Consider the following 24,068-nt stretch of genomic DNA (forward strand, 5'->3'; position numbering starts at 1 on the left):
AAGTTGAAGTTATTTTTGTATCCTCGATAATATTTAATATCAAGAATTGCATTTTACTACTCAAGGACACTACATGAAGGTCGGATTCAAACAGGTGGTAGTTTATATTGGCATCACAACATGTTTTGTAATGTCTGCCTGACTGTCTGGCTTCTGCAGACAAAGCTGCAGTGAAGAAGACAGGCATGATCTCCATAATAAATTCTGTTGCAGCAGAAGAAACACACAGCGTCCCTGATGTTGCAAAGTGTAATTTATCAAAATGTGTGCACAAATACACGATTAAGTAAACACACACACACACACACACACACACACACACACACACACACACACACACACACACACACACACACACACACACACACACACACACACACACACACACACACACACACACACACACACACACACACACAGAGAAAGGATGCATTTCTGTCGTATGCCTCAAGGTGTATAACTGAGATATAAAGCAATTTTTCGGTCTAAGTACCTGATAATCCCTGCAGGCTGGAAACATGCGAGAGAATGTGAAGCTCGCTACAACGCACACGCGCACGCACAAAACAGCATAAATCATCCAGCCACCTGCAGCTTCAGACCACATCTCGAGTACACAACCTGCTCTTATAGGAACAAGTCCAGAGAAGTACGCCTGTTCTGCTATTCATTTCCAAATTTGTTTCTTTTAGATTAGGCTCTAAAAGATTAGGTTTGTTTCTGCTGACATGTGGGCATTTAAATATTGGTGTAAATTGAACTTTCAGGATTTTCGCAGCAAGCCTCAAGTGGACACCTGCCGTAGGCTACAGTCCTTCTGCAATGGTTTCATTTTTCACACACCAGAAGTGGCTGCTTCTTTATACCCACACAAAACGGTCCCATACTTGGTTAAGACTACTGACATGGCACTACTGAACACTTTCTAGAATATAACCTGGCATATGACAATCACTTTTAATAACAGATGCTTGGGAATCAATTTTTAATTCTGGGATTCAGATATTTGTTTTTTCTTTTGAGGTACCTGATATTCCTATCCTCACAGCGGTCAGTGAACGCCACACTGCAGTTCACCACGGCCGTTAAAGGGAAGACAAAAATGCAGAGGACTTCAGCTGTGTGGGAACACTTCCAATTAAGTGAAGACAAGACAAAGATGACATTTGAAACTGGCCGAGCTCTGTGGCACAACAAGCAGGAAAAGTCACCTGAACGCTCTAAGTAGTAACGTTATAGAGACTTATGGACTGAAAAGACTCAACGTCACGCTGTCTGTGCTGTTCTCTGATGCACAGACGCAGACTTGACAGCGCGTCCCTTTATCAAATGTTTTTCATGAATCTGTGTTGTAAACTGACCATGCTTCATAATAACATAACTCATGCATTTGTTGTGTTACGATGTTACGTATCAGAGGGCACGGTTAGTCCTGGTGCAGCGGGACTACTCGCTGTTCATAAGTACCAAATATCCCAAGCCCAAAAAATGGTATTCGGGACAGCCGTAAAAGTTGCCAGCTTGTCACTTCTCACTGCAAAACGTTTGATCCTTATATTCCAAACGTGTTTATGTGTTTTGAAAGCATCCAAACAGGAGCAGTTTCAAAACGCATACTTGGCTTAAAAAGAGTGCAAAGATGCATTTGTTGCTAAATATTTTTCATTTAGCAACAGCTCCTGGCGCTAAATGAGGAAGCCAGCTGTGTTTCTCTACTCCCTTACAGTTCACGCTGTGTGTGGAGCAGGAGCAGGTGAAGGACAGGCAGTTTTTTTAAAAGCCTTTCATATTGTAGGCTCCAGGCTGACACGCTAAACGGGCTATTTTATAGACAGATAAAAGGCTGAGTGTATGTAGGGACAAATGTCTCTAAAAAAATATTGACCTTTAAATATTGTAAGTGACCTCTTCATATTACTGTTTAACACTTTCATTTCAAATAAAATAAGGTTATTGGACCAGTAAATAACAAGACATAATTCACTGGTCCTTCACGTGCAGCAGACTTATCACTCTTTGTAAAGTTCAAGATGATTGTCTATTAAGAACATGAATAAACAGGCCTGTTCTCAACTGCAGTGCACCATTGAACGCTGATGCAAAAAACAATCAGCACTTGAGAATAATTAGCGACTTGGCTGCATGATGACACGAGGTCTTTTTTTTTTTGTACGTAACAAAAAGTTGTGGGTTTGTTATGGCTTTGAAGAGATGCAGCTGGGTAATCACTGAGAACAGAATGGGTGTGAAAACAAGGCCGTGAAAACACCGGCGACCTATTTACAGCAAACGTTATGAGAGGACTTATTTGCATGTGAAGTAATGTAGTATCAAGTCGAACACGAAAACATTGTGTTTGAGGCTACTTCTCATTCAAATACCGACTTCCAAGTTATGATCATTAGCTTTTTCTATGGAATCATTCGATGAGTCAGAAAATAAACTGACGCATATTTTGTTCCAGGTCCTGGCCTTCTCTGCTCGTCATGTGTTATTTGTTAACCTGCATGATTTCACAGCTCACAGCAAACAGAGACTCAGGTGATGTTTTGCCCTTTTTCTTTGCTCCTCTACAACATCATGTTCTTTGGCTGCTTCTCCACAGAGGACAGGAGTCTTTCCATAGTGGCAAAAAGATTTCTGCCTCCCTTTGTTTGATCGTCTTCCAAACACCATCTTCCCCATGCGTGCAAATGTTATTCAATGTGTTGAGTGACTACTTCTTGTATTGCACTCACAACAGGGTGGTTTGTTATGTGTGACAGCAACGTCTCTGATAATGTGATGATGACCCTCATCAACCACAGGGCAGTGTTTATGGTGGCATGAAGTGTGTGTGTGCGTGGGTGTGTGTGTGTGTGCGTGGGTGTCTTCTGGACGTACGTAGTAGAGTTGATGGTGGTGTATCCAGAAGGACACTCTGGAATACAGGCTCCGTTGTGAATGACGTATTCATAGCAACCCGACTCCCGGTCCTGCATGAACTTCTTGGTCTTCTTACACTGGTTGTGGAGATCCTACGTTAAAAAAAAAACAAAAAAAAAACACAAGCCACATATTAAAACACATTTTAAAAGTCTATATTTCAGTTAGCCTTAAGATTTCAGTGGTGACCAACCTGGCAGAAGGAGAAGCTGACGCAGCGCCAGCCCTTGAAGACGTAGTATCCAGGGGGACACTTCTCTACGCAGGTGTTCATATGCTGGAGGTTCCTGCAGGCCACGCAGCTACTTGCGTTACCAGGCTCAGAACAGCCGCCCAGGCACTGGTCATGGCAGCACCTGCCCTTAAGGCTACAGGCTCCATGCTTGCAGTTGTCCAAGCACACTGAAGAAAGACAGAAGAGGGGAAGAAAAAAAAAAAGAGAGATGGTTAATATCAATTTGTGATCAATGTCCACGTGATCAAAAAATAAATGAGAATACACTGCCATCAGAGGGGGACACCAGCCTATCATTTGACCCCTCACTATTTTAGCACATACACACATGATCAGACAAACGCTAATGAACACACAATCACACCACCTCCAGCTCGACGGCTGTGACTCCCATGCTACGATGCATTTGGAAGACGACTAAATGCCTCACCTGGCATCCACCAGGGAGTCAGTGTCCACAATCTAAGCCTGACGGCCAACAGCAGCCGTCTGCAGCGCCATGGAAACAACCCTTAATTGCTAATAGGGTGGACATTATATGTCATTGGCTCATGTCAGGATTCATTTGACCCTTAATGGGAAACAACATTTGGTGAAAGCAGCCGAGTGTCAACTGTGATTGGATTAGCAGACAGGTTTGACCAGTGCCCTGTAATGATCTAATAAAGCAGCTGTTACTGCCTGGTCTGAGGCGAGTGGAGACTCATTAGATCTAGGCCCCTGTAAGGGGTTGGTGAGAGGTAACTGATGCTGGAGGTTCGTCTTTAGTCGAGCATCCAATGAGGAGGGTAAAACATCTGTCGCTGAAAAAACAGCAGGTAAAATGAGAAAAAGATTAGGACGCCATTTGTATCTTAACTAAACAACAAACGCTTCTTGTGCTGCAGAACTCATCAGTAAACCACAAAAAAAAGCTTTAAAAAAAAAAGAAAAATCAGTTCACAGAAAGTCTTTACTTTTTATTTCTTGAATTAATTAGAGAAACCAGGAACATATCTAGCCTTTGCACTAAACCGTGTGTTCATCACCGTCACACGATACTAAGCAGGTGTAGCTTCATTTCAAGCTCCAAATGTTGAAAGGAATATTTTGCGATGTTTATTTCTTCATCAGTCAACATTAACTTTAACAGTAAAAAGAAGGATTCCACATCGTGGTGTACTTGGATGTCCTCCCATGACAGTCAAGTCATTTAACTTTATTTATATAGTATATTTATGAAAGCCAAGGCGGAGCAAAGTGCTGCATGTTAAGTTCAGCAAAATAAATGTCATCCAAACATCATAAAGTCACGATGTTCAAGTTATCCTGAATATAGATAAACTTAAATAACAATGATGGATGTTGTCATCGTGGATCTTGAGCTGCAACAAAAAAAAAAAGAGGAAGAAAGGAGGTTTTACACTATTAGCTTAGAGGCACTGTATGACAGGCTTCTGTGGATGCCCCCTCTGTGAGGACATCACGTGAGCTCTCACTGCCATGAATACAGCTAGGACCCCTTTACAGGAGGGCTGTCCATTGTTTTGCCTGGGTAAAAAAGTAGAGGGGAGGAAAGATGGGGTTGTAGCAATGATGTGAGGGACAGGGGTTCAAAAGCACAGAGGAAGAGTAAGATGAGCAGCAGAGAAAAACATGATCTCACCCCTCCTGGGCTTGTTCATGTAGATCTCGTCCTGATATATCTTCTACACTAAATGCTTGTAAACCCAATGCTGCACACAGTCATCTCTGAGAGATGACTCCCAGAGAGAAAAATGCATAGCTCTTCTGCAGCCCTCCCCCTGTCATCTGTCTGCTCTGTGTGTGTACATGTTGTGACCAAGGCGTCACATAACAGTGCAGACACAGCTTCGCAGATCCAGCTCCGGGAAATCCATGCCGGATTGCAGCTCCAGCCCCCAGATCCACCCTCAGCTTCAGCCAATGTGTTAGCCGACTGAGGGAGGCAGCCATTCAATGGCCTCTTCCATGTCGGGGAGGAGAGACGCTCACGGTTAACCCTGGCCTTGCTGGGGCAGACAGGGGGCAGACGCAGCCAAGTAGCAAGCATGCCAGGGGACTTGAATCTGCTGCTGCTTTGGGCGAATTAGGCGAGCTTAAGACGAGAGCTCAGTGGAAGAAAAAGATAGATGAAGCCTTTAAAGCAGCTCACATAATGTAATACAAGAAATCAATGCACTACCCTTATGTTTTGTTCCGCGTTTCAGACATTTTCTTTATGAATGCAACGTTCGCTTCTCTCTCTCTCTGTCTATTGTTCGGATCAAAGTAGAGAGGAGCCCTACAGGAGGATAGCAACATTATTGCATCAGCATTATTCCCCATTCTTCACACAGACACACACACACACACACACACACAGACACACACACACACACACACCAGAGCTGTGCTACACGGACGAGCTGCTATGTCAAACATACTCCAGTCAGCTCCCTCATTCATTCATCTCCTCCTCTCTATCTGCCACAGCCTCACCCTACCCTGCACCACTATCTCTCCCTCTATCTGCCTGCCTGCCTGCCTTTCTAGGCCACGCGGCCCCTCCTACTTTCATTCATACAACGCCTTGTTTTGTTTTTATGCCGACTGGATTGGGGGGGGGGGGGGGGGGGGGAGTAGGAGGAGCAGGCAGTGCCATCCTGGAGAGCTTATCTCTCATTAAGCTAAACACACACACGTAAACCTCACTATGTCATTCAATAATTTGCTTGGCACTTCCCTCCACACACACACACACACACAAAAGACACACACAGAGTTCCAGTAAGGGTTTTTAAAACGCAGAGCCTGATCAAAGGTGTGCTGTGTTTACCTTTCATTTGGCCATGGCAGTAAAGAGCCCTGGCTGCTCCGTCCCCGGGGAAGGAACATGGGAGAAGCTGGGGCAGCCAATAGCGTGCAGCCACACACGGCAACACTTCCTGCTCTTAACACATAAAACCTTAAAAACCTCCCCTTTAATTGCCTATGTTGTCTACAGGCGAAGTGCTGGGAACAATAACAAACACGTTTTTACCCCAGAGCCATTTACTCAGGAGAACACACACACACACATACACACACACACACACACACACACAGCTTCTGGATTCACATTTACTATATTTGGCCACAGTGGGAGTCCTAAGCTTCAAAAGCTTTGCTATAAATGCTCAGAGTGATCTGATGTAAGACATTCGCCCTAAGAGAGTAGAGGAGAGAGACAGGGGGAGGGGAAGGAGTGTAAACAAAAACAAACCATCAGAAACATCAACATACATGCATAAACATGAGACAGAGCACGCACCAACACCAACACAAAAACAGTCAGAAAAAAGAAGGATGGGGGGGGGGGCTGAGCGAGGGTTGGGTAACACTTGAGAAGTGTTAGCCAAACCAAGTTCATGTATGTACAGCTCTAAATAGATCCATCCCATAATAATAATAATAATAATAATGATAACCCCTGACCCATTCTACACTACACTATGTATTGGCAAGAGGTAAATGTAGCACAAAGTTTAAATAAGCAAATAAAGAGGATTGAGGGTCACAATAAGAAGAAGAAGAAGAAGTTACACTTTATTAATCCCACGAGGGGAAATTCGGTTTTTTACACTCTGTCTAATGACACACACATAGGCCGAGATACACACTCATGCACAAACAGGGTTCCAGTGACATGCATTAATGGAGAGGTCTCAGAGTGAGGGGGCTGCCCACAGCGAGCGCTCCAGAGCAGTTTTGGGGTTCGGTGCCTTGCTCAGGGGCACCTCGGCAGTGCTCAGGAAATGGACTGGCACCTCTCCAGCTACCAGACCAATTTCCGGACTTGGTCCGTGCCGGGACTTGAACCGGCGACCCTCCGGTTCCCAACCCAAGTCCCTACAGACTGAGCTACTGCCGCCCCATGACAGAGTCCTTTTAAACCTCACTGTTTTTTTCCCATCATCTCTCCTTTCTGATCAAAAATGTTTTCGTTGACCTTTTGGCGGTGTAGCTCCCGTCTTCTACAGCCTCCACGCATTGTTGTTAAGGGTACAGTTTGGCCACAACGACGGGATGTTCCGTGTCACGACAGCAAAAACAAACAAAAACAAACAGGTTCTGGAGAAGTGGCGCTGACGAGTGCTCCCTCAGAAGTCGCCTCTCCGTCACTTCCAATGAATGAAGTGAATCCAGAAACAAGAGCCAGGAATCATATTCTGAAAGGAGTACCATCACATCTCCTCCCATTATATCATCTCTATTTATACAATCCTGTAAAGCTGTCACCAAGACAATGACAGCCATGACACTGTGTGGTGTCAATTTACGGCGCGTGTATGACTCACACGCTGTTGACTGAATCCGCGACGGTAAACGTTTAGGAGAAGACGCTGATGTGTCCGATGGAATCACGCTTTGTTTTTGTTTGTGTGGGGGGGGGGGGGGAACTGATCTTGACAAAACAAAAGGCTAATGATCTCTAAGCAAAGAGGTGAGCTCACTGACAAACGCACGGCGCTCTCGTTCACTTTACTGGGTCGCGGTAGATTTATGGACGGTAGAGTGGGAGCGCAGGTAGGAACACAAAGACGCAGGCAGGTGAACCACAGCGTCACGATCAGAGGCAGAGCACTCTGACCACACATTAGTGCTCCTTTTAAACCGTCCGTGCCTGTCTCCAGGTGACCTAAAATAACCTCGACTGAATTGCGTTACTGATGACCTGATTCGGCTAAAAACAGAACAGGTCTCGCCTCAGTCACACGTGAACAAACAGTTCATGTAAACAGTCTCTTTAAAGTGTTGCTCCTTTTAAGCTCGAGCTTGCAAACCCCCTTCTTTACCTGAACAATGGAGGACCTTCCCTTTTAAAGGCTGGTCATGGACAATGGCATATTTATGAACACATGGCAAATGATTGGGCCTGAGCTTGTTTTGTTTCAAGGTTTTATATGTCACCATTTATAGCATCAATTGATCAAGATATGGAGCACGACTTCTCTCTCTGTCACACATCTCACCTTCCACATATCTGCACACTTGCCTGGACGTGTCTACTTCTCCCTTACACAAACAGAGGCATTCTTTCATTCTCTTTGCATTGGTAATGAGAAAGCAAGGCTGTGCCGTTAGAGTCGCATGAAACCAGCAACATTTAGATCACAAAACATCCGTGAGTGTTTGCTGCAGCCGCGTCCGGTCATCTGTCCAAATAAATGCAGGGGGGGAAAAAAACAAATAAGAACATATATTCATGTAGCTTAGCTCTCTGTTGACAGCTGCTTCTCCCATGAATATTCGGAGTGGGGTCACACTGAGAGCAGCGACTTCTAAACGAATGGACACAGACATGCAGACTAACAAAATAAAAGCCCGAATCGGGCTTAATGAGCATGGTTTTCCTCCCTCCTTTTGTCTGGCCGTTCATTGATTTCCTTGTCTGTGTCTTCCTGTGTGCCGGCTGGCCCTGCTGGCCCATCTTGTTACCATGGAGATGATTCCAGACAGAGGCTGTCTGTAGTAATTAGCCGCATGCTCCCAAAAGGCATTTTCTTAGGTTCTCCTTTAGTCATCATTGTGTCTTGATAACATAAAGCAACACTCTCTCCATCTCGCCGTGCTTTGAAGACTTGCACTCTAACCACCCGCTCTCTGACTTATTCCCCTCTGTTGTCTCTGCCGCCTTTACTCGTTACCTCTGCCCCCCCCCCCCCCCTCTCTCTCTCTCCACCTGTCCCACCCAGTCAAGTTGTCTCACTCCAGGTGACAAATCTGCTTCTCAAGCCACTGTATCTCATTACAGATGCTGAAGTGGGAGCTACAATCAATAAGTCCCCACTGATGGTCCTTCTCGCCACTCCCTTATTCTTCTCTCCTCCGACAAATCTGTCCTCACCACCCTCTCATGCGTCCCCCCTCCTCGCTCGCTGCCACATTTCATCCCCTCCGCCGCCAAATCCTTCTTTTCTCCCCTCCTTTGCACCATCGCGTCTTTAATTCTGTCACACTGCCACCAGCCTCATAATCTGCTGATGGCTGCACTTTTCGTGACATCTAGTCGCAAAAATGAAACACACACACAAACACACACGACTGCAGTCAACAGACATTCTCTCTCCTTCTCTCTGTCACACACAAAAAAACAAAAGTAGATCAAAACAACCGTAGACATAACTGAGATCAACGCCTCGTCTCTCTCTCTCTCTCTCTCATTCACACAGAGAGTCCAGCATGTTGTGCTGACTAAGCGTTTCAGTGACAGAGGGAAGGTGATGGAGAGAGGCAGAGGGTGAGCATCCATCTAAAAGCGAGACACCTGCATCGTAAGCCTCATGACTTCCCTTCACATCACCACCAACAAAAAGCGCACGCACGCACGCACGCACGCACGCACGCACGCACGCACGCACGCACGCCCTACCTGAGAGAAAATAAATGAAAAGAAACAATTGGACATTTGGCCAATGAGAAGTATGATTTAGCTTAAACGTTTACAAAGGCAAAGAGGAAATGAAGTGGCTGAAGCATCATTGAACGCTGAACACTGTTTTCAGTGTCTGCAGCATGAACACAAACACTACTCACAATAAGTGAGGCATATTGTTATTTACGCGAGTGCTTTTCCTATTTGGTCTGAATTTTAATGAAATAAGCAATAGTTCCCTTTGATATTACTATCAATTAACAAGAAGAAGCACCATTTTCATTATTGCAGTATTGATTACCCCAACAATTTAGACAATAACAAAGACAGCCCGAAACAACCAACACAGAAAAAGTCAGTGGCTGCAATGACAGCGACGTCTCATGCTCCTAACTCGCCCCGTGATTTTACTCTGAGGCAATGCCTTCAACTCCTCCGCAAGTGCTACACACAGCTCTGCCGGGTCACGTGGGGGTGAGGTACGAGCATCCAGTCGCTGCTTCAGCTGGTCCCAGACGTGCTCCATGGGGTTCAGGTCAGAGGACATTGCTGGCTATACCATGTGAGGCACTCTGGCACGATGTGGTGGAGCATTATCATCCATGAACAGGATGCTGGGGGGTGTGCTGGTAGAATCGGTGATGATGGGTTCTATCTCTGAGGTAAGAACGTGCAGTGACTGAGACATCTACAATCATCAAATCTGTTTTTTTTTGTGCTGACTGCTCACGCCTGCTCAGACTGTTGCTCCTCCTCCACCAAAGTGAACCCTGGGGACCATGTTGACCTCGGTGTATCGCTCACCTTGCCTTCTCCAGCAACACTAATGACCATCATTTCTGGTCAAGGTGACCCGACACTCATCAGTGAACTGGACGGTAGACCACTGCTGTATTGTCTTGGTCACATGGTCTTGTGTCCACTGCAAAGGTGGCGGTGGAGTCGGTTGCGAATGGTTTGTCCATAGTACCCCTCACTTCTCTTGTCTTTTTGGTTTTTTTTGGTATTGGCTCCAACATGTACGGCTCACAGTACACAGTGAGAACATGACGTGGGAAACACAAAATGAGGTGCGTCTATCACCCTAATACCATTGCCTCCCTATCCCAAAAATCACTAAAAACTATGTATGAAACCCGGTGAGGACCTCACTATATGCCTAACTTATTGTGAGTAGTGTATATACAGCCACTAAGAGCTGCAGACAGTGATTTGACAACTTGAACTGTGGTCTCCTGAGTGCACTTTTATGGATTGTATTTGTGTGTTCATAAATACCCCTTCATCGCGCCGGTAATTTAATCAGCATGGTGAGTGGCGGTCCAGTCATGACTGGGGTGTTTTTAAACCCTCCCTTTCTGCCTCACTGGCCCATTATCTCCTCATATGAGCCACGGGAAGAGAGGTGGTGAGACAGGAAAGGAGGACAAATCTCTCTCTCCATCTATGCACTTGCTCCGTCTTCATTTGGCACAGAATGAACCATTTTTCTCTCTCTCTGGTTTTCTTACTTCATCTCCCCCCCCCCCTCCTCCTTCTGGTTCCCCTTCAGTCTTTCACGTTTCTCATGTTTCGGGGGCTTTGAGTTCAGGTCGCCACTGCACCTGAGACAAGGACTACTCAGTCAACACTTTAACCTGGGAGTGTCACTAAAGCATGCGTTCACTCGGATTAGTTTGTAAAAAGAAAAAAAAAACAAAGATAAAGGATATTCTTTGAAATGCTTTACTACTTGGGGATAGTTAATAGATGGTTAATCCATAAAAACAAGAAACATAATGAGAGGATTTGTTGTTTTGAATGCAATTCTAAAAAAAAGATTCTCCTACATGGAGTTTCTTTTCATTTTTATAGATTTGTATTTTTTGGCTGTTTTTTTCTTTTTGGGTTGAGACAGCTGTAGAAAGACAGGAAATGTCTAAAAAAGAGAGAGTGGAGGACGAACTGCAGCAAAGGAACAAGGTGAGATTTGAACTCGCGGCTGCTGCAACAAGGACGATAGCCTCTGCACACAGGGCTATCCTGCTGATCTTCTTTTCATTTTGACTAACTACAGTATAAACAAAACGAGCTCCACAGATGAAGCTGCAGCAACATGTCAGATTCTTCATTTTTGTCCAGGTAAATCCTGGAGAGAACAAACCTAATCCAAATTTAAGAAACTCAAGAAGAGAAAACCGGGCAAATATAAACTGAAAGTGTAAAGTGTTCCCCTCTTCGACACACAAGCTCTGTGCTCATGTGTTGGTGCAGGCCAGCTGCACTGAGCGTTGGGCACAGTGCGGAGGCCAGGGAGGGATGGCTGCAGTGCAGATGCCCTATTTCATATTCAAAGCATAGCACGAAGCAGAGCTCCGGTACACAGGAAGGCACACACAAACACTCACATGCGCGCACACACACGCTCATGTTCAAAGAGCGCAGGGGCGGCAAAAAATAAATAAATAAATAATAATAATAATCCTACAAATTATTGGATATTAAGCAAAAAATAAAAATAAAAAAAAATCAGATGGCAACAAAATATTTTCCTACAGAGAAAAAGAAGGAAAAAATATCACACGGCCAATTAAATTAGAGATATCTAATCAGAACCTGAATTCTGTTCCTGCTAACAAATATAGCTATTTGCCCAGATGTCATTTTCTGTGCCTCCACTGTCCTTCCAATCAGACCAGTACTAGCCCTCCCTCCCACCTCCTCCCTCCATTCTTATCCACCGAGGCCTCAGGAAGGCGTTGAACTCTGGAAGGAAGGAGGGAAACTCTCCATCATTACCCGGAGAAACAGGAATGTCACAAAAAGTCTCAACATTTTTCTTAATCGCGTGTCCAAAAGACTCTCGAAAACAAAACTACAGTAACCAGGTCACATGTCGAACACACGTGAAGCTCGAGTATCTTTCTTTTCTTCGAGGACAAGTGGCCCACCCTTCCTGCCCCTCGACCTCTGACCCTTAGACTTGATAACAACAAAAGAGGTGTTACTATGGCCTAGTTGAATTATATAACAGAGTATGAAGATATGTAAAGCTCATGACATCACTAAGTAGTCTATGACAAATTAGAATACTTTTCATCGGCATGAATCTTCTGAAAGATAAAAAACATCTAAAACATGGAGGATATTTTTCGTTTTACTGATTGAGCTCCGTTCATCTTGATCTCAAGTTGTCAAAGCCTTCGTTGGACCCTGCTGAAAGCCGTCTTTCCATCGGCAGAGTGAGCGGCCAAGAAAAACAGGCAAGAAAACCTGCCAGGGGTCTCCTGAGCCAGCGTGCAGGGACTGATTATGGGGAGTGTTAGTCATATGCAAAACAGTGTAAAGTCAGATTCAGGCTCAAATGGGTCAAAGGAATTTCTGGGGGAACATTTGGCGATCTCTTCGCTCCTGTTCGGTCCTCTTTTTAGATCATCCATCGATCTGAACCTGTTCCTTTAACATTTGTCCTGCGCTGGAACCCCAAACTGGGTTCGGCTGGTTCGATGGAGAACAGGTCTGAAACTCTATGAATCGAAGAGAGCCCCGTTCTTAATGTACACTCTTTTTTTTATAGGAACAAATAACACCATTTAAAAAGGAGCTGGTGTGAAACATTAGAACACTTCTCACCAACATGAGGTTTAAACGTAGCTGTGTGATCGGCTCCTTGGAAAGTGCTTTTTTCTTTTATGTTTCCTAAAAATTGAGGAAGAGAGACGGCAGAAAAAAAAAAAAGATTTTTGAAAAAAAAAAAAAAAGAAGGAGGAATTATCATCTTATCTTTAACCTAATTAAAATCTTACTTCCAATAACTACCAGATCAAATAGATTTTCCACGAGACACTATTAACTGCCGAGCATGCGTATGTGTACATGTGTCCTCTTTATGGGTCAGTGTAATAAATGGAGGCTTAGGCCGATGAATGGCCCAAATTATACATGCAGCAGAAGTTATGAGGAGCTGGACGAATCACAAACACCCTGGTCACAGCTTCCAACACCCTGGTCATATACTGTGTCCTTACATATCTACAGTGGAGATGGGAGGGAGGAAGTGCAGCGAGGACAGATGTTGAACGTGACAGCAGAGCACTACTAAACGTAACTCTACAGATGTGCAGTGAGCAGCGGAGGGAGGGAAGCTGGGGGCCGGGCATAATGGTGAACCTGGAAGCGAGGGACGAAGCTGAAAGTGGGAGAGCCAGAAGGAAAAAGGCTCAACACCAAGGATGACACAAGAGCAGAGAGAGAGAGAGAAAAAACAAAAACAATGTTAAGGTGCAGCCACATGGCCCAAAGGAGGGAAGAAATCGGCAAACAAAAACACAATTCAAACAGCATGTTCTTGACACGACTGTCCAGGGGAAAGAGCCAACCCCCCCCCCCCCCCCCCCCCCCCCCCCCCGCGGCTTGTTTTTCTCTCCTGGTAGAGGAATTCATGGAGCGTCTCCTCAAAAACAAGATGAAACAGTGGACACATCAGATACCTAAGCAGAGCCATGAAGAGAGGAGCTAAGACTCAGTATCACTCACACAGACAATTTTTAACGTATTCCTGGACAGTGAGTGGAAAGTAGCTACTTAGCAGCTTTTAAATAAAAAGTGGAATTCAATTCATGAAACTGTAATCCTTACTTGTGTTATTATAAGGATATTAAAGTGAAACGCTTTGCTAAGAAACGTCATTTTAGTGCCATGCATGTTTTGGAGGTTTCATTTTACAGCACACAGATGTGAAAGTCAAGCTTCGACACCTCACCTCTGTTGCAAGAACAACGGAGCTGTGACGCAAATAATCCGACCTCAGTTGGATCTGACGAGACTAAAACGTACAGCGGCGCAGTATCTGTGTGTGGATGACAGACCACCCTGCATGAATTGAATCATAAGCGCTCAAAGAGAATATGAGCTTTTTTTTTTTTTTTTTGGTCGGTTTAACTCTATATTAGCGCCAACCACCATTTCTCACTTCTCCGTCTCTCACTGCTTGTTTCTGTCTGCAGAGCTGTAAAGTGTGAGACTGTGAGTAAGAAGGAGGAGCTGCTTCTCCACCCTGGGGCCCCCCCGAGGATACGAAGAGAAGAGAGCCTCTGATAAGGCACCTTGTATTTTATTGTGTTAAAGATTTCACATTAAAGGCTTCTCGGTCCTGTTGAGAGACTCTGTCCTGACTCAATTCAGTTCTTCGAAAGTGGAGATGCATTTGGCTGAACACCATCCACAGGTAAATCTGTTTTAAAGAAGAAGAGGAAAGATACAGTTTTGCTTTAAAAATGGAGTAAGTGGGTTGGTACTTCCGAATTGAAATATCTGATGATCTAAATCAGTATGAGATTCCTGCTGCACCACACACGAGCACTCTTTAGATCTCGCGAGGATTCAAACCAAACTACTCCAACAATAAAAGATTTCTCTCTCAGCTTTACTTTTCTCCGGGGGCCACCGGGGCGAAACCAGCTATCACTGATACATGCTTAAGTGCTTAATCAAAATATAATACAAAAATGAAATGTCTTTATTTACAAACCGACCCCATCAGGCCTCTGGCGAGCTGGCAGGGGACAGCAGTGGATGAAGCACTGCTTTATTATTTAAAACAAAAAACAATAACTGTGTTGGTTTTCAGATTGGACCAAATGTGGACAGTGGAGGAAGCCTCAGGCACACGGCCTGCTCTCTAAAAGGAAAAACAACCCCCCCCCCCGCTCACACACACCCTCTGGCTGAGGGATTAAAACAGCGGGATGACTGCTGGAGGAAAAAGGACCAACCACAAGAGAGTACCTGTTTGTAGCATGTGGCCGTATGTATACATACATAATGCATGTAGTGGAGAGTAGGACAAAGACATAAGGAGAGCAACACAAACATGAGAGAGAAAAAGAAAGGGTGTCAGGGGACAAAAAAAAAAAACCCTGTCTATCCTTGGGGGTGCAGGTGTTGTCGACTAGCAGAGGGGCAGCCCGGGTGAACGGGTTGGGTGGTGCATGAAGAGAGAACAGTCTTTCCCTGAAACACAACAGCCAGAGGTGAAGAGAGGAACAAAGGCTACCTGTCCCGACCTAACTTAATGTCACACTTCCTGCGATATCTTAGTTAAAGTCAGAGAGCCCTCACGTCAGCTTCTGTTTCACCTTGTGATACTTACAGAAGCTATGTTTAATATCCTAGCTAGAAAACATCCAAGAAGAAAACTGTGTTTACTGTTTGAAAAGGGAGGGGGGGGGGGCAACCCAAAAATAAACCACAGATATACTGTACGTGGCCACAAAGCTTTTTGTCTGTCGGGAAGAGGTGGACATTAACCAATCATACACAAGTGACGTACGCAGCAAGCTAGCTTCTTTTTGCTTTCGTTAAAGTTTTGTCAAGATTATAAAACTTCGTTGTTGCGACTCTAGAAAATAACTTCCTACTTCAGGATGAGTCCTTCAATATCGTTCCTGATATTTCAGGGTACGGTTTTTTTTATGGAAACGTTGGCATTGTTAAAAGCAGCTGATCGGGGTTGTGATGTGGAACGCCTTCGAATCTTTTCTAGCTGTACTGTAAACCGAACCGACCGTGAACCAACACACCGGTGTGAACACTGTAACATCATTAAAAGACAACTCCAACTTAAGTGTGTTTACTTGCAGGTTTAGAAAAGGTTACACCCCGTGTGTGTAAAAATCACACACATTGAAGTTATTGACCTCGGGCAGACCAGCACAAAGCCGCCTGGAGCTGATTTACACACATCCAGCAAACAATAAAAGACAGAGCTGGAATTTCATCTGACGATGCTGCCAAAGCAAACACAGTAAAGCAGCTCAGAAAAGAAGATGCCGCCTGCAGCTCAGCTGGCTACTGGATGGCTGTTATTCTAAGAAATGTGTGTGAGGGAGGAGGGAGGAGGGAGGAGGGAGGAGGGAGGAGGGAGGAGGGGGGGAAGAGCCTCCACATGTGATGAGTCGGGAGCAGTAGCATTTACAGACATTCATAGACACACAGCAGCACTTTATCTTGCATGTATTTTTTTGTTGTTTGTTTTTAATAAGATTAAAGAGTGAAGTATGAATTTCAAACAAACATGTTGATACTTCTGTCGTTTTCACTTTCTGAAATCACTGAATAACTAAAACAGCATCGTGAGCTGGCGCTGTGCAGAAATACCAAGTGCTTGTGGTCAGCTTCTAAATATGATCCATGATTCAACAATCACAACACCCCGCGTGGAAACAGACACGAGTCTCTGCCGCAGAGTATGGGACAGGCAGACATAAAACAGCCGCGTGCACGTGTGGATCTTTGTAATAGGATTTTAAAAGAAGCAGAATGACGGCTAAATTACATCAGAGGAGAAAGAAGGGTCTGGGCGGTTAACAGGAGATAGTAAACAGGTACTGGTGAGTGATGCTATCAGCAGCCATAGCCAGCTCCGAGAACATGCACATGTTCACTGAAGGACCTGTTGACAGAGGAGTGTGTGGTGCAAACTTTAGAAATCAGAGTGGGAGAAATCAGTTCTGTCGTTTCTCCTCCAGGAAATCAGAGTCAAACATTTGATTTCCTGTATCCTGATGTGCTTTAATGCACCTTTATGTTGTGAAATTGTCTTCACTTTTTAAAAAGAAAACCCAAAGTAATGACTTACCATTTTTAAGTTACACCATTTTTTTTTTTTTTTTTTGCTATCGAGCTTCACTTTGATCTTTCTTACATTTTCAGACTGATCTTAATATCTGATCCTTTCTTCAACGTTTCAGATTACTGACTAAAAAGTACAGGGATATGGTGTCTGGGGTTGCTGAGCTACCTGTTTTGCATTTCTATTTCGATACCTTTCTATGTGAATAAATATGTAACCATTGGTGGATCATATCGCCCTCCCTCCTCGCCTGCCTCATCTCCACCATCAACTTTTTTTTCTAACAGAAAAGAAGAAATTTTTATTCATTTAGGGTTATTTCTATTTGAGCTACTCTCTCGTATTAAAAACGTTATTATTCACTTTGACCACAGCTTGAATCGAACCTCTGCCAACAATCAACAGACCTGGCCAATAAGACACGGGGTGCAATGCGGTCATCCAATCAGCCGGTACAGCCGAAGATTGTCATGCATCACCAACGGATAATTCTCTGCAGGCCAGAAAAGCTCTATTGGCACATTTATCTCTGTCAGTGGCACACATGAGCCGCAGAGACTGGAGCATCTGTCTCAATCTACACATGCACATACTGTCCGCAGTATGGAGTTATGGAGCGCCAGACAGTCCCTCCTACAGACATACGTCCCGTCAAACTCAACCGAGGGCCGAGTTTGTCATCCAAGCTGTTCAACGCTTCCGTCCCTCCATCACAGCGATCCAATTCTCAGAGGGGGTCGAACATACAAAAACAATCATGGACGCACACATACTGTACGTCCACAGCCAAATGCCGACTTTGAACAGCATGGAAAGAGGCATTACAGAATCAGCAAGGGGAGAGGGGGGGGGGGGGGGGTTCAGGGTTTCACGCTGCCATTTAAACATCCATTCCCAAAACTCAAGTACTGACCCTTCTCCCCACAGAGTACAAATAAACGATCAATGACAAGTCAACAAAAAATAAATGAATGAATTATTATGAATGTTAGCTGACCGGCGTTTTGGAGTTAGCTTCGTGTATCAATGCGGTGTGCTTGGCACATTTTCTCGCTGTCCGATTGTTAATGACCTGTTTTCAGTTGCATACTAAAATCTGTGCCTTGACTGGCAAACTTATCGAGAAGAACCAAGAACCAAACACTGACAGCAACGATCAAGTGTAAAAGTGAGGAGGAGTTCTCCTCTTGGTTTCTTATTTTAGAGCATTGAGAACCGGCCCTGGGTCTGCAGCTGGACTGGTGTTTCTGTCATGTGTCTGCTAATGTCCTCTGATCCTCCTCCATGATTGATATTCATTACACTGTGAATGTGCACCAGACATACTGCGAGTCTCCTTCACCTAAACTCGACGTCAGGTACAGTAGAAACTATAAGGGGGGGCGACTGACGGCACATGACGGCAAAATTCCAAAAGAGAAAAAAAAAAAAGGAAAAATCTCAACAATCCACTCTCTCTGTCAAAACACAAATCAAACAAGGAATAGTCAGACGATATACGAGGAGTCAAACACGTACATATGAACACAGGTGCACCACAGTTCATCCGAAACACCAGCAAAACATTGCAGCGCGACTCATTTCTCTCGTGTGAGTGAGACAGTGTGAGGAGCAGACAGCAGGGTGCAGTGTGAGCGGCTGACGGGCTGCGAGCCGAGCGCTGGAGCACAACCTTATTTAGCTGCAACAATGCCATCACACGGCCCCCCAGAGCAGGAGACACTGGAGAGAGGAGGCAGCAGCCAAGGCATGCTAAATATTAGCTGGGCTGGACGTCATTCTGCCTGGTTATACAAACACATGCCTCGTAAGTAAACTAGCTCATGTTCTATATTAAGGACGAGCGATGGGTGCTACTCGGTGACATCTTCGATGCACATCGGGCGGCGCACTCAGCAGGCCTAGAGGTTTGAAGGTTTGAGGTGCGAGTGCAGAGATTTGCTCCATTTCTTTGTCTTGTGCAATTGGATGCATCAATAGAGACGTGAATATGCAATGACTGTTCACGGAGGAAAACAGTCAACCTAATTATCAGGAAAAGGTTTTTCAAAATGACACTCTCGACATTCGCAATCCCCATTCACACATTGTGAGAGGACGTGGTAGCATGTAGCAACAAATGTCTCTGCAGCTGAGACCATGCGGGGCGGGGGGACATAAACGGTTAAAGTCACAAAGCAATCAGAAATTACACATGAAACTGTATCTGACACAAACAACAAGAATTTAAACCGTTGCCAGAAACAGAAAAGGCTGGAGACAAACATTTTGTGACCAATCACATGGTGAGTAACTCAGCTGCGCACCAATCGCAGGCGCACACACTGCCAGGGCAGCCATCTTTAGTAACAGGAGCCAGAGCTGACAAGTTTGGTCTAGGATTTTGAGGCCCAGAAATTCCTGCATGTCTGCATACCACAGTGTGTGAGGGGAGAGAGAGAGAGAGAGAGAGAGAGAGAGAGAGAGAGAGAGAGAGAGAGAGAGAGAGAGAGAGAGAGAGAGAGAGAGAGAGAGAGAGAGAGAGAGAGAACAAACCAAAGGAACAGAGGGAATGAAAGGGGAAAAAAGGAGAAGGAAGGGAGAGGGAGGATCCTACAAATAAGGTGGAGCGAAAAGAACAAGCAGGGAATAGAAATGGAGGGAGAGAAAAAAAGAGAGACAAGGAAAGACCACTCTATTTTTTTTTATTTGTATTGTTCTTGCAACGTCTGACACTTTTGGGACTTTTTTTTTTTTCACATCAAATTAAAGTTAAGCAGAAGCTTCAAAGTGTAGACAGAGGCGAGGAGGAGAGGCCGAGAGTGACGAATGGTCCTGTACAACAAACTTGAACTACATGTCAATTAAGTTTGTAGAAGAGAGACAGAGATGACAGTGAAGCAGCAGCAGCCATTTTCACTGCAGACTCAGAACTGTCAGCACTCTCATATCATCCAAGGATGCATTAAGTCAAACAGAGAAAGACTATCATAGCCTTTTTATATTCTTCTCGCAAATATACGACCACTCAAGCTATGAGGAGATGGCACTGGCAGCCAAGGTTTTTTTTACAACAGCGTTGTCATATGACCAGCCCACTGTGACCCGACCGGGACAGAAGTGTCTGAAGAGAGCAGCAGGACTGAGGCCAGACCGAGGTGACAACAAACGGACTTCCTCCTGGTTTTTTTTCCTCAAACAAAGATAATTTTATGAAACTCGATTTCAACATGCACCGAGCCTGTCGTCTAAGCGAGGGTTACTTCTGTAGATCGTATGTTAAAGCACATAAACACGTTTTTTTAAGGCAGAATCAGCAAACACACAGCATATTCTCGATATTTAAAAGAAGTCCTTTATCGTTATAAAAAGTGTTAAAATGTGTCTTTTAAGATTCGTAGTGTAAACTTTTCCATTTCAGATTTTTATAAATATTTGAATTTCACCACTTTTGCAACATTTGTGTTACAACACACACCTGTCTATGTTCCACTTGGGCACTTACTTTCTTTGGGAGCCTTCCTGGAATGTGTGCGTGTGTGTGCGTGTGTGTCCATGTCCTACCCTATAGTTATGGCCAGCAAATGGCCCACTGCTTTGTGACCCCCGTCCTCACCTTCAACCTTGATAGGTCAGCCCAGGGTCGCATTCTCCCGATAATACAAGTGTGCATCTGTCCCACCACCCATACCAAACCCCCTCCCCCGAGCCTGGTGTTGCTAAAATGGCCTTAAATAGACAGAGGTTCTCAGGACTTTACCACTTAAGCCTGAATAGGAGAGCTCGTGAACATCAAAGCTCCAGTTTACTGAGCATTATACTCTGTGTTCAGAGACAAACCACATTCTGGGTCGGGCTGCGTTCCCTACAGGGTTCTGTGTATTTTAGCACTGAGAGAACTCTATTAAGGGGTTCAAGGAAGAGGTCCGTTTCTTGAAAATCAAGGACACTGCATTCACTGAATTGAGTTTGTTCGGATTCGAACGAAATTCAAGGATGGGGAGGTCACGCGATGACGGAAGTTCAAGTCAGGAAAAAGAAAAAGAACTTCAAGAAAAACAAAGATGATTTGTATTGACGTCTTCCTGACTTCTCGTGTTTCTAGTGGACTTTTCTTTCTCGGCCGGATCAGGGTGTACACAAAACAGCGAGACATAACAATCAGAAAGCAGAATAATAATTGTTGAAGTGTTAGGTGTCAGATGAGAATGAACTCAACAACCCGCACACTGCCAAGAACACATTCCACCAACCTGTGGGAAATGCTGCTTTCCCAAGAAGGTGATGTAACGACAAACGTTCTTGCAGATTTCAAATATCTAAACGTCCCTCCCCAGACCCTTCAGGGGAGCCGTGATGCCACCTCAGAGCAGCAGTAAAATTCCAGGTATTTGACAGAGCATAAGCAACACATAATTCCAAATCGAGTACATACTAAAAGCAGTGGTTACAGACTAAGTTAAGCCCCAGACGCACGGTTCTGAGCTCCTGTGCCTTTGAGATGTAGAGCCTGCAGTGTTGTTTCATGAGGTTAGGATGTGCAGGTTCAGACTGAAGCTGCTGTTACTGGGCTTATATACATGTTGGGCTGGTGACTGTTGTCTCATAGTCTTGTATCTTAACTAACAAGTGTGAATCATTTAGACAGCTTAAGACTTTGGATTTCACCCAGCATACATCCGGATGATATCATCTGTGCAATGATAAAATTCTGTATGATCAAAGTGAGTTTGATCCTTTTTATTTCGGTGTTATACACCATGAATGGAAGAAAAACACTTTTGTAAGTTACAAATGTCCATTCAGATGTTTTTTTTCTTTGGTAGATGGTATAAGTGACGGTACGATCAGAGGGTTTGAGTGCCCTCTTTGAAGGAAGGAGCACCGTGGCCCTGAGGTGCAAAGCACGACGACGAATGACACGTCGCACGAATAATAAGAAAACACAAAGACGTGAACTTCTAACGGAAAAGGTCGACAAGGATCGTCACTGATTGAACCAACGCATGAAATGCTGCTTTCACACGCTGATTTCAAAACGAGAGCGCAACCAGAGATTTTTTTTTTCCTTCAGGTTTAAAAGACAGACGGTCCAGTGCGACGATCCTTGTCGACCGCAGGTACCTTTTCTGTTAGAAGTTCATGTTGTGTTTTTCTTGTGTTTTGTGATTTCTCGTTTGCCATCGTGTTTTGCACTTCAGGACCAGACCATAGCACAGCTGTTTTTGTCCTTAGTATTACACATATGTAGGAAGGGTTTGAGGAGGAGTGTGATCTGTGAGACTGATGAAGAAAGGCTCGAAGGTTAGCTCGTTGTTTCTGTCTACAACACACTGATCATTTCTTTCAAAGTACGTTCTGCTTGTAGGAACAACATTGAACACTGTGCACATTTCCTGTGCTGCGCAGGATTTGAGTGTTTTTTTTCAGGCAGTAATTATTTTCCTGTCCTTCGAGTACACAGCTGAATGTCAGCGATGCATCTCCTGTTAAGCTGCTTGTGTCACAAAAGAAGACATGGGGTCACTGATGATCAGTTTTAAAAATGGGTTTATCCCCATACGTTTTGTAAAATGTCATAATGAAATAAACATGTGTAGCCGTGTCACAGGGTGTTGTATACCCTTAATGCTGTGATCCATTCATCTAAATTCTTCCCCTAAGTTTCTTTTGCAGAAAAAAATAACATTCCCTCTGATCTACGTTCTTTAGTTGCCGCCAGCATTCCCCCAGGGAGAGGTGATACAGCTCAGCAGTAGGAAGTGCTGTGGACAAAGACGGGAAGTAATGAGGAAGTCCATTCACACAGCTCAGTCTCTAACAACCACTTGTCTGCCAACACGCTTTCCTCCACAGCGCATGCAAAGACTCTCAGGAAAAAAGACAAAATAAACTTGTGACCTTGTGTGTAAACATCTAACTTTATTTTGAAGGGTGCGTTAAAGTGTGATTAAGGTGAATATAAGCTTACAAGACTGAAGTCTAAATTCTTACAATAATGAATCAAAGAAGGGGAAGTGTTCAGGAAGGACTCTCTCCTCCTCCTCTCCTCGCACCTTTAGAAAAACAAACAGTGCAGCAACAGTAGCCATACATCTTGTTCCAGCATGTCTGTATCCTCAGAAGCCCCCATCCTCCCCACAATAAAGGCTACTCACATCTCCAACAGCCAATAGGCTGCTAGAATAGTGAGCAGCAGTGTCAGCAGCTTCTACTTCGCCTTGTGTGAACGCTCGTGCTCCACTTGGCTCTCTGTGTAAGTGTGTATTTGTTGTGCATTTCTGTATCTCATTGTCTGTACTGTTACACTTTCATATGTGCACTGTATTTGTGTGTGTGTGTGTGTGTGTGTGTGTGTGTGTGTGTGTGTGTGTGTGTGTGTGTGTGTGTGTGTTTGCGTGTGTGTGTGTGTGTGTGTGTGTGTGTGTGTATAGAACAGGATGTGGGAGTGCCCGTTCATTGATGAGTTGGAAGAGAGAGGAGAGAGAGAGTTTTCCAGATCCCCCAGGGTGCATGGCCTGCTCACACTGCTCTCAGTGCATGAACAGAGCTGGTAAAGGAAATTACACACGACAAAACACACACAGATAAAAAAAATAAAGCCAGCTTATCAAAGTTAATTTGGATTTGTGAACAAGGATGCAAGCTGCCAGGCAGGAAAACAAAAGCGCACGATTATTAACTCTCTCTCTCTCTCTCTCCATCTGTCTGTTTCGGTAGTTCCATCCATCTTCTCTTCCCCTCTCCTAACTTTGAGGCCTTTTCCTCTCAAGTCTTCTCCCTCGTAGGATATTCATTGTAATTCTAATTCTGGTTGTAGGTTCAGACCTACAGCACGCTCCTTTAAGCTCCACCATCCTTCATACTTTCATTTTCTTTCTCTCTTTAACCTCCTCTGGCTTGGCTGGTTGGACTGTGTG

The 24,068-nt window shown here is 44.5% G+C and overlaps 1 protein-coding gene and 1 long non-coding RNA gene across 2 annotated transcripts in view; one reads left to right on the forward strand and one right to left on the reverse strand.

The window, feature by feature from the left end:
* insrb (insulin receptor b) overlaps positions 1-24,068 on the reverse strand; it is a 62,122-nt gene that overhangs the window by 14,589 nt on the left and 23,465 nt on the right. The window contains exons 3-4 of the mRNA XM_079349911.1: positions 3,119-3,327; positions 2,884-3,017 (exon numbers count right to left, since the gene is read on the reverse strand). Of these exons, the coding sequence (XP_079206037.1) occupies positions 2,884-3,017; positions 3,119-3,327 (343 nt within the window). The remainder of the gene's footprint in view (positions 1-2,883; positions 3,018-3,118; positions 3,328-24,068) is intronic.
* On the forward strand, positions 21,979-23,749 carry LOC306827842. Its single transcript, XR_013779679.1, has 2 exons — positions 21,979-23,530; positions 23,583-23,749. It is a non-coding gene; the product is annotated as an uncharacterized lncRNA (long non-coding RNA).

The sequence above is a fragment of the Symphodus melops genome (genome assembly GCF_947650265.1).
Source record: "Symphodus melops genome assembly, chromosome: 8".
NCBI classification, from domain to species: domain Eukaryota; kingdom Metazoa; phylum Chordata; class Actinopteri; order Labriformes; family Labridae; genus Symphodus; species Symphodus melops.